The 16325-nt window shown below is 44.4% G+C and overlaps 1 protein-coding gene across 3 annotated transcripts in view; it reads right to left on the bottom strand.

Moving 5' to 3' along the window:
• ARHGAP6 (Rho GTPase activating protein 6) overlaps window positions 1-16325 on the bottom strand; it is a 336756-nt gene that overhangs the window by 156450 nt on the left and 163981 nt on the right. The window contains exon 1 of one of the 3 annotated variants that reach the window (XM_055702112.1): window positions 10684-10864. The exons of the other annotated variants lie outside the window; for them this stretch is intronic. Coding sequence (XP_055558087.1) covers window positions 10684-10728 — 45 coding nt within the window. The 5' untranslated portion in view covers window positions 10729-10864. Of the gene's footprint in view, window positions 1-10683; window positions 10865-16325 lie in introns of those variants that run through there. 3 annotated transcript variants of the gene reach the window in all.

The raw sequence follows: 16325 nt of genomic DNA, 5'->3' as shown, positions 1-16325 counted from the left end.
TGGGCAACACCACATAAGAAATTAAAAAAAAAATAAAATAAAAAGCAGCACAGCCCAAGGTTTCAGCTGGCTAAGTGTACGGGACTGGCTCCTAGCAAAGGCACCTTTTCACATTCAGCTATAAAAACCTAAAAGTCACTGAAAGACAACAAATTTGAGACTCCAAAGTGCCATTTTTTTCCCCATCACTTCAAAGGACATGTCTGAATGGCACCGTGACATATTTACAGGCATAAAAATAGGTGTTGCTTACCTGCATTTGAGAAAGCCTGCAGCAATGCAAACAGAATAGATAACTTTAAATGGATGACGGAAATGCGTAAATGAAAAGGGATACAAAATGGTGTGCCACACAGTGGAAAAACCCAAATTCATCCCACTGCTGGAAGACTCACAATCCTGACTCCAGTTCAGTCTAATTTACAGACTAGCAGGTACGATATGACAACCTTAATTTATAGCCAGAAATGCTGTTCCAGCACTGAAGGATTTAAGTACTCTCCAACCATTATATACCCTCTCCAGAAGGAAAATACATGATTCTGTTCAGTAACACTGACAGACAAATTGTCCAAATTCATTCAGAAAGACTCAATAAAGGAAGTCTCCCAGACTTCTCATATCAAGGAAGGCTTTCCCACAGTGCTATCAGATAATTAAAGACTTGCAAGGACCACTTCCAATGCCATGAACCACATGTACTGCAATAACTATCCTCCATTAGAGAGCTCACAGCAGGGAGAATTTCCAAAAAAAATAATTAGCCAGAAGGTAAATCATCAGCTGATCAGCGATCAGAAAGGACAAGAGCATCTCTTTTGTAAATAAACGTAAGCAACTCACACTCTCCTTGTTAAATTTAGTAACAAAAACATTTGACAGAGTAACGTACAACTACGAAGGACTCAGTTTGTTCTTTTTTACCCCTTTTCTGTGATTCTGATGGAGATTAATTCTGCCCTGTTGCAACACTTTTATCATCTGACATTCTCATAGAATTTGACATTGCTTCACACAGGCTGTGCAGTCATGCATGGAAAAACCTGACTGAAATGCAGACGCATTCTGGATGAAGACAGGTAAGGCGGCAGTGAAGTTCTCAACTTTGCATTTAATTAGTCTGTTTTCCCGTGGCCTTAAGACTAAATTTAAGACTTACATCAATCTAAAATCAAACCTCCTGAATACATTTCAGGACAATTGCATGCAAAAAAAAAAAAAAAAAACAAAGAAAAAGAAAGAAAGAAAGAAAGAAAGATCCATAACTATTTATAGAGGAATTCATATTGAGGCTCCTCATTAATCCTGAAAACAAAGTTCATCACTAGCAACTTCATTTCTTCCAGCTAGAACATCCAACTGTTGGCTCCACACATCCACAAGAAAGCAGAGGAGCCCAGAACAATGCACAGGCAAGATCCTTGCCTGACAGAAAAAACTGTGTGCTTTGAAACTCAAACTGAGCAGGAGTTCACTTTCTGCTGAAGAGGAACTACAAACTGCCTCTGTAAAATGCAACGGCTTTAAATCCAAAACTGCCAGGGCATGCTGACAACAGGACTGACTCACAGGCTCGTGTGACACCGCATGGGAGTAGGTGAAATCTTTTGCCTTTTGCTCCTGGATGGCTTAGGCTTCTGTACCTCATGCAGAACTGGAAGCGATGGATGCAATGCTCAGCTGCTACATGGTGCTGCATCTCTACTAGCAACAGTCTCCAGTGCTCCTCCAACAGTTGTCCAGGCATGCAGCACCACGGCAATTCAACTCAGAGGTTACAAGGACACAGGTCAGCAGATGAATCTCCTATTCCAGAGCTGAACAGTAGTGTTACAGTGCACTGCCTGTCACCCAGATGATGTTAAGAGGTATGCAGGTGTACATCATATATTTCCAGTGAAAATATGTCATTGAGATATGTACATCTTCCAAAGACCTGGATATGTGACATCTCTCACTGGAAAAGCATCTCCTGAGGTTCATGTTTGCTTCTCGTGGCTTGAAAGAAACCACCCGGTTATTGCTTCTACCCTTACCTTTGCAAGACACTGCAGACAGCGCAAGAACTAAGAGATTCCGCAGCTGCAACTCTGAAAGGCCTCCACTAAAAAGCCAAGTCATGTGCCTTCTCTTCTACCACCTGTTTCTACCACTTGCCCAGATGTGCTCAGATGCTGGAATGGGCTATGAACCAGAGTACGAAAGCACTTAAAAGGAAAGACCACAGAAAGAGACATCTGGGAGAGGAAGCAATCAGGGGGTTCCCCAATCACTCAAATATCTCTGCTTGCAAACCAACAAAATCTCCGACATTCTGCCACAAGCTCCTCAGTACTGTACTCTGTACTAAAATAAATCACTTGCTTTTATTTAACATAACGTCCATAGAAATGGGGAGTATTTCCAGCATTCAATTACGTGCAGCTACAAAAGCCTTTTATAATCACAATATGCAAATATTAATGACAGCCTGCAATGATATAGGACACAGACAATTTACCACAGAGGAAAAAAGGAAACATTTAAGGCCACAGTACCAATTAAAGGATGTTTTGCCCAGAGGGTCACTGGAATGCGAGACAATTTGCCAAGGGAAACAGAGGGTGTGGCCTCTGCACAAAGCTGGACTCAACATCTGTTTCAAGAGCGGGACATACTTCAGCAAGAACAGGACCAAGCTGTAAGTACCTATGGTTTTCTTCCTACACAATTTGTTTATGGGTTTGGTTTTCATACAGATAGCACTACATACTATGTTCTTTCAAGACCCCACCTGTCAAGTATGAAAGTATTTCCAAGTTTCGAAGCAAGCTTAATATCCATCTATCAAACGATGATCTTCACATTCTTTTCCACAGCTTGTGTTTAAACAACAAACTGCTTTTCAAGCCTCAGGATATTTATTAATAGGACCAGACTGGAAAAAGTACAGTAATCTACTCAAATGAGAATTTCAGCTTGCAAGGATACTGAATCTATACGCCAAGTCACGTATAGATGAGCATAACAGGAGCTTTTACAAACTAACAGGCAAAAGGAGAAAATAATCAACATCAAACACAACCCAATCTTGGTCTCTCAATCAAATCTAACAACTCAGACAATGCAATCAACTCTAACTATGTAAACCTTTATAAATATTATACCCTTATCAACACTGAAAGAAAATAACTGCAAGGTTCAGGATATACCGACACTTGGGCCAAAGTTTGGGCGCTACCCACCAGGTACCTATAGACATACTTAGCCATTCAAGATGCTTGATTTAAAAAAATAAACAGTGAAGACTGGCTCTAGTATAGTGGAAGTACACAGCACAGCAGCGATTATAAAAATCATAGGGTCATCTACCTTCAAGGCAGCATAGCAAAGGTGATTGATAACCAGATTCAGATAAAGTAATGCACAAAAATATAAGACATTACTGAAAAGTAAACAGTTCAATCATATGATGAAATATCAAACGGCCTCCAGTATAATTTCCAAAGATTCATTTGCCTGCTGCAAAAATGTACAGCATCCAAGAATGAAATAACATCAGTTTATCTTACAGGTAGTTATGATCAGCACTTGCTCTTCCTGCATACCTGAGAGCACCAAGGCCCGAACAAACCCAGACTTTACTTATGTTGTCCTTAGCAACTGAACGCTACTACCATCTATTTAAGTTGTAACATTCAATTCTCCATTAGCAATTCCTAATGCTTTCTGATTTATGGAGGATAAATTCAGGAAATTCTTTTAACTGTGCACTGTCAATAATGCTTAGATAGCAATCATTAGAAAAACATTACTTATTTTTCTTTTTGAGTCAGCCATGCCCACTAAGACCCTGGTATCTCCCAAGGGAGCATTAATACTTGACACCCCTTTAGAGAAACTCGGTATGAACCATGTGGATTCATCAGCTACGACTTGCTACAGAAAGGTTGCCAAATTCTTCTTGTAAGCAATATAATGCATGCACACCTCCTTTATTCCCTAGATGAGAAAAAGCCATTGCACTGCACGGACTGATATGGCTTTCTACATTCTCAAGTGCCGCAGAAAGGCAGGAATAGTGTAAAATTCGAATGCTGAGTACATCTTTTCCAAGCCACTGAGAGTTCAGCTGTATTTCTACTGCAGGTACAGGTATTGCATTAGAACAAGAGCAGCAAACGGCTCTTGCACAAGTATACTACTCTGCGAACGGCAGAGGTACTTGGCAGACAAATGAAAGAAGTTCAGAAGCGGTCAAAAAACCCTGTAAGCCTGACATGTAAAACAGATAATTTCTTAAGTGTCCTTTTAATTCTAAGTAAATTAAATTTTGAAAAGCTGTGGCTAGCAAAACTACTTTACTATTTTTAAGTCAATAAAAACAAATCTCTCAAGCAAGTAGCCTCCTTCACAGTACTATGCAGACACTCAGGCATACAAGGTAACTGATTAGCAGCTGAAGATAAATAAAAGTAGAACCAACTATCTAAACATATCTGTGACCTCAATCATCTTCCATTTACACAGCTTTGCTCTTCAGGCTGAAAGAAGTATAAAAATGTGCCCACGTGAATTTCAAAAAGGTTCCGTGAAAACGAACCGAGATACAAACATCAGGCTGTGAGGGGAATACTGACCACATGGAGTCGAACGTTTTCACTTCAGGGTAGCTCTGTATCAAACCACCTTCACATCTGAACAACTTTAAAAGATTAGCATGTGTTTCCACATGCCAGTCCATTTAGGAAGAAAAGTATTTCTGCAGAAAAACAAATAATAATAATAAAAAAAAAAAAAGGACCAGAGAGGAGCCTTGCTCAAAAATCACCAAAAAGGAACACAACAGAGACTGAAATCCTCAGTTCTCATCTTGCACTTCATCTGCATGGCTAACCCTCCTTCCAGGCACAGGTTGCTGATTTTGGCCACATATGACCTTGCTGCTCAGACAGGCTTCCTCAGCATCACGAGCTCAAAACCTCAGCCATCCAGCAGCTTTATAAAACACTATTGCTGGTTGATTACATTCCCTCTTTGAGAAAGAAAATCAGCGTAAACTGTACCAGGGAAACATACCACCACATCAGAGCAATATGATTGTGTGCCTCTGAATAAAAACACTGAAACTCCACTCACACAGAGTTTTATTAAACAGCACCTTTGTAAATACTATTACAAGAATCATAACTGCACTGCAGTGATGGATTATAGTACGTAAAGACAGGCAGAGAAATTGAATAGAAGGAAAGCTTTACATTCTGCTGTGTATAGACAGGATGGCCACTTTCTTCATACTTTAGGCAACCTCTATTCCGGGCCAGTACCCAGGGACAGACCAATATGACCACATCAGCATGGGTCTGCACCTGACCTAGCAAACCTTGCCAAACTCAAACTGCATCTGCCCCACCTTTTCTCCTGCACACATGAGAGGAAAGATGCTCATATCCATGTGTGTGTGGAAAGCCCCAGGAATACATCAAGAGTTCAAGCGCTGTAAAAAAGATGACCTGATATGAATTGAAATCTACATTCTGCAACTTTTTTAAAGCCCGTGACACACACAAGAGCTCTTCATTTTCTGACTTCCCCCCATCCCAGCACTTTGGCATTAACTGCTCCGCATAGCAGAGAACAGCTGGCTGGACTCACTTCAGGTTCCATCAATCCCAATCAAAGCTTGGCCTTGGTGTTCACTATTGAGCGACAAATAGTGCTCATTTCCTATATTTATATATAGGAATATATATATATATATTCAAATGTTGCAAAAGCGTAAGCATGAATCATCACCGACACTGGGAATTTCACCCAAATGAAGAATGAAGGATTGAGCTCAATAGCCATCGGAGATCATATTCCTCCAGCAAAAGATCCAATGAGCATGAAGTCAGCATAAGCCCCTGCTGAATAAAATCTAAGAGTCAGATGCCAGAGATTTCACATTAACCATACCTCTGCTACTAATTCTCTAGCTTGCTTATCTGATGAAGTTAGAAGGTTTCTTCACAATTTCCTAATTTGAAAACGGCACCTACAGAGTGATTTAAATTTTTTGAAGGACATAACTCTGCCTTTGAGTACTCAGAATATGAGAAAATAAGCAGCTACCTCCCATGGAGCAGAGACGTTGTAAGTTTCAGAGCGCAGTGGGCAAGAACTTATTCTCATACTGAGTACTGCCTGAATCCCGCAGCCTTTCCTCCACCTCACCAAACCTGACTGCAAGTGTACACTATGGCTGATCTGGATATGCACCAGTCTGGTCTGCTCCTGCACTGCTTCTTGCCAGTCAGCACACTAGGAAGAAAAAGAAACCAGACAAATGGTCTAGGTGACAGCAGCACACTTATTAGTCCTGTAAGATAAATTACTTGTAGGATTTCCTGCAATCACAGTAATAAAAGTGGTCTGCTTGCGGCATGTAATTTTGTTGTTAAAATCCACGACTTGAGCTGAAGGCTCAAGTCATCAGCCAATGTGTCTTGAAATCAGAAAGGCAAGAAATTCTCTTGAAAAGTGGATTCTTGCAAAACGCAAGTAAGCCCACAGGAGGATATCAGTGCTCGGGTCCTCCTCACAAGATTTTTACAGTTCTAGCTTACAGTTGTACAGTGTCAACACACATATCTCACTATTCCATTTTGAATTATTCCATAATGTAATTGTTACAAGTAAAAATTAGCATCGCTAAAACTAGAACATCAGAGGAAAATGTCTGTTATCCTCTTTTTAACTCCCTCTATGCTCCAGAAGGCATTCTGAGGTTCACTAGTGTCATAGTTTCCCCTCACAAACTGTTCCTTTTGTTTCCTCCATCCTTCCACACAGACTGATGGATTTAAGATGGTAACAGCAAGCAGCAAGTCTGCTCACCACACCAGCAAAGGGTCAGCTGGGCGCAGGCTGGGCCAACGCACAAGACACGACAATGCCCCAAATACCGCTGGAGGCAGGGAAAAACCCTTCTTTTCCCAAAATACTCTCCGACATCTGAATTGGCAGTGACGTCATTGTCAGCAATGGATTCAGAGGGTTAAACCAACTCATAGTTGCGTCCTCCAGGGACCCACGCATCCCTTCTGCTCTGGCTGCCAGAACTCCCAATTTTTGGCCACAAAGAAGAGTCTCGCATCTTCTCTTCAGATGAATCCCCCACAGTACCCCACAGGTCATGGCAGCTGCTTCCAAATCCCAGCTCCTCCCCATTTTCTCATATTCTCTGGTTAGAGACAGCCAGAATTTCCTCATCAGGGCAAACGTTCCTTCCCTTCAGGGAAATCCCTTCTGGTAAGTGTTTCAAGATAAAACAAGATTAAAGATGCTACGCCAAGATTAAAACAGCTTTATCCAAACCAGATCATACTTCAAGCTTCTTGCTTTGGACCACTGAGGGGCCAGTTGGTTGGGCAACACCTGAGGCTATTTTGAGGCTTTTCCTTCACATATGCAAAAAATTGCATTTCAAGTTATCAATGGATCAATGGATCTCTTAAAGGAAGTACAATATTGCATTCTAGTGTTTTAGCCAAAATACACAAAGCAGGTTTTAATTGCCCCATTAAACTGCTGCTAAAAAGAAAAAAAAAAAAGCTAACCCAAACCCCCAAAAAAACCCACCAACAAAAAAACCCATATGCATTTAGGAACCAACAGCATGAAATCTCAAGTCAAAAAGGTGACCATCCTTCTCAATGAAATAATTTGAAAAATGTTCCTGGAACATCGGGAGGTCTTACTATCAGCTATAACCACCACAATAGCAAAACCAGCTTGTAAATCAGAGTGAATTCAGCTGGAGGAGTAGCGGGCAGGTAAAAATAATCTAGGTCTAAATATTAAAGGGTACAGCTTGTCCAGGCAAGACACAGCAAGGATGAGATATTATTTAACTTTCTACAAGTTTTCTTAAAAATACTATACGGATATAAATATGAGAACGGGAGAAGAGGTCTCTGGGCTGGTGAAAAGGTATTAGAAGGGGAAAAAAAATTGTTTCTGTGACTCGGAGTAAGTTAACTTTTTTTTTCCCCCCTCCCCTCCTCCCCCTTCTTTTAACTACTCTCCTTCAGCAAGATATTTTTTACTCATTTTCACTAGCTGATTTCTTTTAACCGACTTTTCACTGAACAAAATGGTTAAAATTATCTCTTTGCCTACTGGAACTTTTTGGTGAGTCAACACCTAAGACGAGTTCAAAGCAGAACCGTGACATAATTATCAGTCATCCCACTCACAATATATGCTGGATCAAACGCACTATAGGTTATGTGATCATCCCCACAGACACTACAGTCTTTATTAAGTCTTTGCTTGTATAAGCTATGCTTGCAAATACGCCATGAAGCTTCAGAATAGCAATGGCGTCCCTGTAGGTTTACAGCTACATTATCATGTTGCACTGGCAGCACTGCACTGCAGAGCCAGGGAGCTGGTATAGAGAGGACTCCATGTCCAAACCAGACAAATTTCAGAAGCTTACGCTCAAGCTGACTCTAGCTAGGTCCCAAGTCTTGAATACCCTCCAGGCACCGGGCAGCACCAGGAGCACATCCCCCAGTTCAGCATCACCTGAACAAACGCCGCCGTTTCCCACATTCCGGGACTGCTCAGAGACATGAACCAAGGCAGGCGAGTGGGGAAGACTGGGAGATTCCCTTCAAATGCACACTGCTGAGCTGAACCAAGATGCTAATGCAGATGCTTCCTCATGCACTTTTATGAAAATCACTAAACTTTTAATTATTGGTCCCAAAAAGCAGAATTTCTTCTGCCAAAAAATTAATTGCTACTAAATACTAGAACTGTATATTTTTTATTTCACAGTTATCAAAACAATCCATGAACTTGATTTGTATTTACACCACAAAATTATTGAAAGTTAACAAGAATATTACTAAATTACATTTTAGCAGTAATTACTAAGGCCTCAATCCAACAAAGCTCTAAAGTCTTAGCTTATCCGCAGGTCAACAAGCATTTGTTTTCAATTAGGCTGTTCACAGACTTCACATTAAGCGTATGCATGGATAACACACAGCATCCAGGCTCATATTCTCCAAGAAAACCAGCAACATCACCTGCAAAAATCACCTACCTCCTAGATGTATCTATGTGTGGTTACTTTATTATTGCAATATATCTTTAAAACGGTAAAAAATAATTTATTTTAAAGTATTATTCTTAGGTGCACAATTTCCCCTTTGCTGCAAGATCGAGCAATCAAAGAACAGTGTTTTTTCAACAGTGGTAATGGTCATCTGAGGCAGCCAGCCACCCTCTTTTTTGGTTGGGGTTTTTTTTTTCTTTTTTTTTCTCTTCCCACGCCTGCTGACCTGAACTTAATGCACTATCTGCTGCCGGCAAGAAAACGGACTGATACCCAACTGACAGAAACAATAACGTGTTTGTAACTAGCAGTTAATAGTAGACTGACAAGTACAATCACAGGAAGTAATAAAAGTTTCATGGAGCTAGCATGGGACGTGACCAGCACTGCTCTGCCATGTGTCTAAATATGAATGGGGCAATTCTCCCATTAAATTAAGAGGTCCCAATTCATTTGATGCATGATAACTAGTTTCCCAGTAAAATCATCATCACTACTCATACATGATACAAAATGTATTTGCTTCTGCGTAACTATTGTAGCACACATGCTGTTACCTCTAAAAACTGCAGTGTTACTACACTGTATCTATAGTTGAGTGGGTATAAGATTATTAACACAACGGACATGAACTGCCCCCCGAGAAAACAAAACAAACAAACAAACAAAAAAGAGCAACCAAAAACTTATCAACCCATGCCGGCAATACTGGCTGCGGTGCTCCCCAGGACCAGAAAAGCAAGCCTGCTCTGACAGCTCCTGCATAACCTCACCGCCAGCAATAAAATTGTTCGCTATTTACATGAGTGCAAAGGAGAGCAGCATCAGACCTCGCATGCTATTACTCGCTCTAGCACTTATTTATGACTTCAGGAGAGGAGGCAGCTGGTTGTTTTAACGCGGCTTTTTTTTTTTTTTTTTCCTCTCTCTCTCTTTTTTTTTTTTTCTTTTGCCGTCCCAGCAACCGAGAAAATGCTCCTAATAAGGCTGGTAGAAAGGAAGTGGCTTCTCAACAGCACAAGCTCTTGTGAGGGAAATAATAAAATATGGTGCTATTACCTCAAATGCAACCAGAGCGGTGCCGGCACAGGTTGGGAGGGCTCCCCTGTGGATGGGGCGCACCCGCCAGCCCGGAAGGGGACAGGCGGGCGGCCGAGGCGCCCGGGACCCCCCAAAGCGCCTCCCCGCGCCAGGGCGCCCGGCTCCCCCCGCCGCCTCCCGGGCAGGCTGCACCGCCGCGCTCCGTGCGGCTGCAGCCCAGCTTCCCCTCGCCCTCCTTTATTAACGTTCAAAAAATATTCTCATGTCACCGACAGCGAAGCGCGGAACTCCCGCACGGCAGAGCGGAGGGCGGCCGAGGCCGTGTCCATCGCGGCGGGGCGCGGGGTCCCCCCCGGGGCAGGGCCGCCACCCCCACACCCCCAGCCGCTGTTCAGCCCCGGCGGCGCCGCGGGGCGGCTTCCGCGCACGGACTGGCGGGCGGACGCGCCCACCCACCCGCCGGCCGCGGCACACGTGGGCGCCGTCCCCACGGCCCCGCCGGCCGAGCCCGTCCCGCGCAGCGCGGCGCCCCTGCCCGCCCCGGCACTCACCGCGTAGCGCAGCGCCGGCTTCTCGCTGAACACCGAGTCCCCCATGGGCGCGGGCGGAGCGGCCGCTGCCTCCCCCTCCCCTCCCCGCGGCGGCGCCGGGCGCTGCTCTGCCCTCGGCGGCGGCGGCAGCGCGGGGCTCCCGCCCGGCGGCCCCCGACCACAGCGCCGCTCCTCGCAACTCCTGCCCGCAGCCCGCCCCCGGCCGTCCCCACCCCGCCGCGGGAGCCCGCAGCCCCTCGGCAGAGCCGGGCGGGAGCAGGGGAAGGAGGCGCCGCTGGAGGGGCGGCGGTTTCAGTCCTCCCGCCCAGCGCCGGTGACTCGCCCGCCCCCTCCCGCGGCGCTCAGCCCGGCCCGCACCTGCGGGCTCACCCGCCGGGGGGGGCGAGGGGATCCCTCCTGCGGGGGGCGCCGCGGCACGGAGCCCCGCAGCGCTGCGGGGAGCGGCGGGCGGCGCCGGGGAGGCGCTCCGTGCCCCGCTCGGACGGCGCGGGCGGTCCCCGCCGGGCCAGGTGCCCCGCGGCGGCGCTGACCGAGCCCCCCGGCCCCTCGGGAGCCGCGGCCCCCGCGGTCCCGCCCCGCATCCCCAGGGCAAAGCATCCGGGACGCCCGCACCGCCCCCCCGCAGCACCTGGAGCTTGGCGGGGCGGCCCGGTCCGGCGGGCGAGGACCGAAAGGTTAAGGAGTGAGGCGCAAATAAACTTAACTTTCTAATTAATGCTTTTATAATGCGCGATTTGGGAGCGGAGGCTCATGATTCTTTAACACGTAGGGTTTGAAAAATGAAGTGCTGTTCCACGGCCTATTCATCATCTTCTGAGTGTGTATTTACACAAACTGTAGAAGATGAAACAAATTCTGAAGGAAAATTGATTTCTGCTGTGTTATAATTAGCAGTGACTTGCCTGGAGAGACTACGGCATCTCCATCAATGGAAGTGTTTAAAAATACATAAACCTCCCTCAGTTAGGCATGACCTCAGCAGAGTGAGGCTGGGGACAGGCTAGATGATTTCCTGAGCCCTCCTCATCTTTTTAATCATTTTTCAATGTTTTGCACTAATCTTGGCTAGCACAGTAACTCCCCCCACTACTCGCAGTTGTTCTCGGAGGAAGTGGCCTTATTCTAGTGCTACATGACACCTATGAAATCAATTACTTTTACTGTTTCCAACCTACAATTTAGGTAAATGTGTTACCAGCGTGTTACATTATCTAATAAGCAAAGGTAACATAGTTCTTTTGGAGAAAAAGAAAAGGTACTTTGGGAAAATAATTGTAAAATAACTCAAAATACATGCTTGAAAGATATATCAGTTGAACCAGAGCTCTGATGATGATGTACTGTACCCAACAAGCTTCCAGTTATGAATCTTCTGTGGATCTTAATTCCTATTGCAGAGCACATCATTTTTAGGAGTTTCCAGGACAGGGAGTTATTTTTCAGTTAACTTGGGATGAACAAAGAATACAATATCTGCATTTACCCATAAAGTCCATTTCTGCCTCTCAGGTGAACCATCTGTGCTACTCCCCTTCCTGGAAAATGAGGCAGGGTAGATATCTGAGCAGTTGCAGAGCACGTATTGGAAAGCAGCCTCCAACAGAAAAAAACCTTACAGATCAAACTTTTCAAATCATCAGGACCCCTAAGCAGGTGTGTGTTGAGGAAGGATCCGAGTGCCTCATTTTCCCTTCTGAAGTTCTGGGGGTTTTTTATATAAAGGAGATGGTTTCAACCCAAGAACTCTACATATATCGTAAGTTCTTATTCCAAACGTTTTTTCCTCCGCTCTGCAACTATGGCATTTGACCACAGAAAGCAACTGCAAGCAGGCAAACTAGACTGGGGAGAGGTGGATAGGATTTCTACCCTCAAGCTCTACAGCATCACCACCTTCTTTTTAGCCCCATCTTCTGACAAGGAAATGCTAAACATCAGAAAAGGACTAAAACATTGAAGGGGGGGGGGGGGGGGGGGGGGGGGGAGGGAGCGGGGCACCACCATGTTTCAATACACACCCCGAGGTGAAAAGAATAGCATGGAGGAGACTAAAAACCCCCAACTGGAAGGCAGAGAAGAAAAAAGATTAGCCAAGGGGCAGATGAGAAACTTTGAGGAAACCTAGTTTAGAAAAAGGGAGAAAACCATAAAGCCAGGAAGGTGAAGAATCCCCTAGAGGGAGAAGCCAGAGAGGGGAAGAACTAAAGGTGAGGTTTTGCAGGTTTTTGCAGGTTGAACTCGTTTGACCTAGCAATTCATTGCCAACCATAAAGCAGCCTGGCTCCTGTCACCCTCATCCTTCATCCCCCATCCCCCACTTTTAGCCGCATGCTGCCACTGCCTCTCTTCCCTCTGCCTGGGCGCTTGTCTCAAACCCCATACAGCAAATGGAGCGCACGGTTTTCTTTCCATTTAGCAGGCTGAATCAGCTCTCCGAGGGATGGGATGAGTGCCAGAGCTCGCAGAAAGGAAAGCGGGAGGTTGTCCAGCCAGGAGCAGGATACCAGCGGCAAAAGAGGAGCGTGCATGGAAGCACCTTTGTAATAGTGACAGGTTCTTACATTGGTGCAGCTAAGATTAAAAATAAAGAATATGTAAGTAGGAAAGTGCATCAGAACTTTTTACAACTATAAGGAAAGAGTTACGGGCAAAAACTTACAGTCAGGGAGGAGGGGGGCACGAGGTTTCGACCTAGAAAAATGCAGCTTTACTAGATGAGGTTTTTTTCTGTCCATGCAATATGAAAAATACAGAGAAAAGATTTTTAAAGTCATTTCATTTATAAAATCTTATGAAACCTTATTAAAAGTATTTGGTAAGTAGCAGCTATCGGGAATTTCACAGTACAGTTCAAGACTTTTGTATACCTAGTAACAAAATTTAAAACTAATTGCTAATTACAGAAGGCCAGACCTTAAAACAAAAGCTGTCTGGATTTTGAAAGCAAGTTATTGTGGCTGTGACTACAAAGCTTGCCTATTCTGTCTTTATGGTGGCCAAGGAGTTCATCTGACTTCAAATTGCACAGGATTTAGAGCACACCACGGGTCTGCAATGAGCAGTAACCTACTGAGCTGCACTGCTCAGTTGCTTGCAACCAACCGTCCCTCTTTTAAACCACTTAGCAACTAGGATTAACATATGGATCTTTCATGGCAGTTCTGACTACCTTTTCCCCTTCCACAGTCACATTATTTATGACTCCTCCCTGGTGTTCCCTCCAAATTTCCTTCCTCCTTTATTTACCTGATAATGGGCACCCAAGGAATGCATGCAGCTCACTTTGGGAACTGTAAACCTTCCAGGTCAGCTTCTCTTTAACAGGTGATACAAAGCATTAACAGCTAATTTCCTGAATATTCACTCCAAGGCTACTCAATCAAGAAAGAACAATATAAACCAGAAATTTTTCAGTAATTAATTTTAAATCATTTCTATTGTATGAGGTACTGCTGCCTTGCATTTTTTGTTAACGCTTTCCATGATTCCCCCTTACACTGCCTTAAGAGGCTGTAACGTGCTTTACAACTGCAAATGTAGATTACAGTGAAACCTTCACTCCTTCCCTCCTATTTATCATTTCTTGTTGACAACAGCAAAGAAGAATGAATAATATTTCAGCTAAAACTTGGTTGCTTCTAACACAGCAGCTGGGAAATGAGTAGGTAATTCAATTTCACTGTGCTGATCACTAATGAAGCCAGGTTTTGATTTTACAATATTACTCTATGAACCGAGTGCTTTCTCAACATTAATTGCTATTAAACAAAGGAAAGTAGCTATACAACTGCAGACAGCACACAATTATGAAATCAGGGAGAAGTGACTTCTCCACTTCTCTGCCATGACTCCTGGAACTAGTGACTCAAGCTGTCTGATGTCACACCAGATGAGGTAGGAAAAAGTTTCCAAATCCACCCTGTTATGGGAGGAAAGCCAGCTTGGTCCTTAGGGCAGTAATGGATTTGTCTCACCTAAATGTAAACACCTACAACCTCCATCCCAGCTCATCACCTTAGGCTCCCCTAGTCCACAGGAAGAAACCTACACAGCTGGTGGACAATTTATATCCTTTCAAGTAGACGTCTAAAACAGGTCACAGAAACTGAAGTGCCTACTTAGATGGGAATCCATGACAATTAGTTCAGATGGCTGCCCTTCAGGCATCTGCAGTTGAGAGGAAGCCCACCTGGGAGGCCAACTATGAAATCAGCCCTTAAATCTCACTTTGACTTTCAGAAAAGTCCTTAATAATCTCAGTGTTTTGATTCTTTTCATTCTGGAAAACAGAGGCTATCTAATTTATTGGGTGAAAAAACAATCGACATCTTCACATGAAAAAACTTCAAGCAAGCATGAAGGTCTTGTTTTGTTTGACCTTTCTAATAGCACATGAATGCAGCTTCTACACAGCACTAACTCCAAATCTGGAAAAGACTTGCCTCTGTGGCTGCTGAACCAGGTCCAAGAGTGATACTGGCAGCACACTTCTTCCTCAGGGAATTAGCACTTTTCTTATTCTGGCCAAACGTTCATTCAGTCATTACAAGTTACAGTGTAAGTCTATTTCCCAAAAAGAAGAGAGAGAAAAGATGACAGACAAGGAAATCAAAGGAATAAAGCTCTATAACCAACAGCTAGAAACTAAGGAATCAGAATTTAGGGATAATACACCGCAGAAATCCTTTGTTCATAACTAGCTTATTTTCTTTTTTTAAAAGTGTTTATTTGCTACCTGTCAAAATATGTTGACAGTTTCTCACCAGCTTGTAACAGAACTAAGGGAAATAGTACTTAGCGCCTGTGAAGAACGAAGTGCCCTCTCACTCATTGAGATACTTTTTCACAACAGTGACATAAATCTTCTTAGACAAAAGCAATCCTATTTAGAAAGAACCTATCGCTGTAATTTCCTAGGTGTCTGAAGCCCCTTTACACAAGGTCTGATATGCTAGAAGAGCATGACGCTGTTAGAGCTCTCAAGGAGCTGTTGCCCAAGTGTTGCTCATACCAGGGGAGAGGAAATTAGCTCCTCGGGAGCAGGTACAAAGCAGCCTGTGTTCCGCGGCCACAAACACCCATCTTGTGCTTGCACCGGGTGGTACAAGCTGAGAGGAACTGCACCCTGTGCACACCCACGTAATGCCCCCACGCTATCCAACTCTATGAAGCCCAAGAGGGTGCACTGGGCCCCAGATTACTAACCCAAACCTGTAAAGTATGCGGTGGGGTGGGGTGGGGCAGAAGGAGCAGGTTTTTTCTTAGGAATGGCATCAGCAAGCATCTAGAGGAAGGCCCTCCCCTCCGCTCTTCCCCATGCCCCCAGCCTGTGGTCAGCTGGAGCTACTGCTGCCTGATGGGGCACCACCTGGGAAGGAGCAGCAGCAATGCAGAAGTAGCTCCAGGGGAAGGTGAGACTCAAGATAACATGCCCTGGGGCCAAAACCAGCTGTTCTGGTAAGCACTGGGTATAAGAAACAGACAACTCATGGAGCAGTCACAAGGGAAAGCTTTTCTCTCGTGAAAGTGTGTTAGCAAGCATCCAGGATTGTGTAAGCACTGGGATGTCACCAGAATTTCACCTAGGTGTGTAATTCTAGTTACCACATTCATACTTTTTTCATCCAATAAATCACTACACT

This window comes from Falco cherrug, chromosome 2, assembly GCF_023634085.1.
Source record: "Falco cherrug isolate bFalChe1 chromosome 2, bFalChe1.pri, whole genome shotgun sequence".
NCBI classification, from domain to species: Eukaryota; Metazoa; Chordata; class Aves; order Falconiformes; family Falconidae; genus Falco; species Falco cherrug.
Note: the sequence above shows the minus strand (reverse complement) of the source record. Positions and strands in the feature narration are given on the sequence as shown.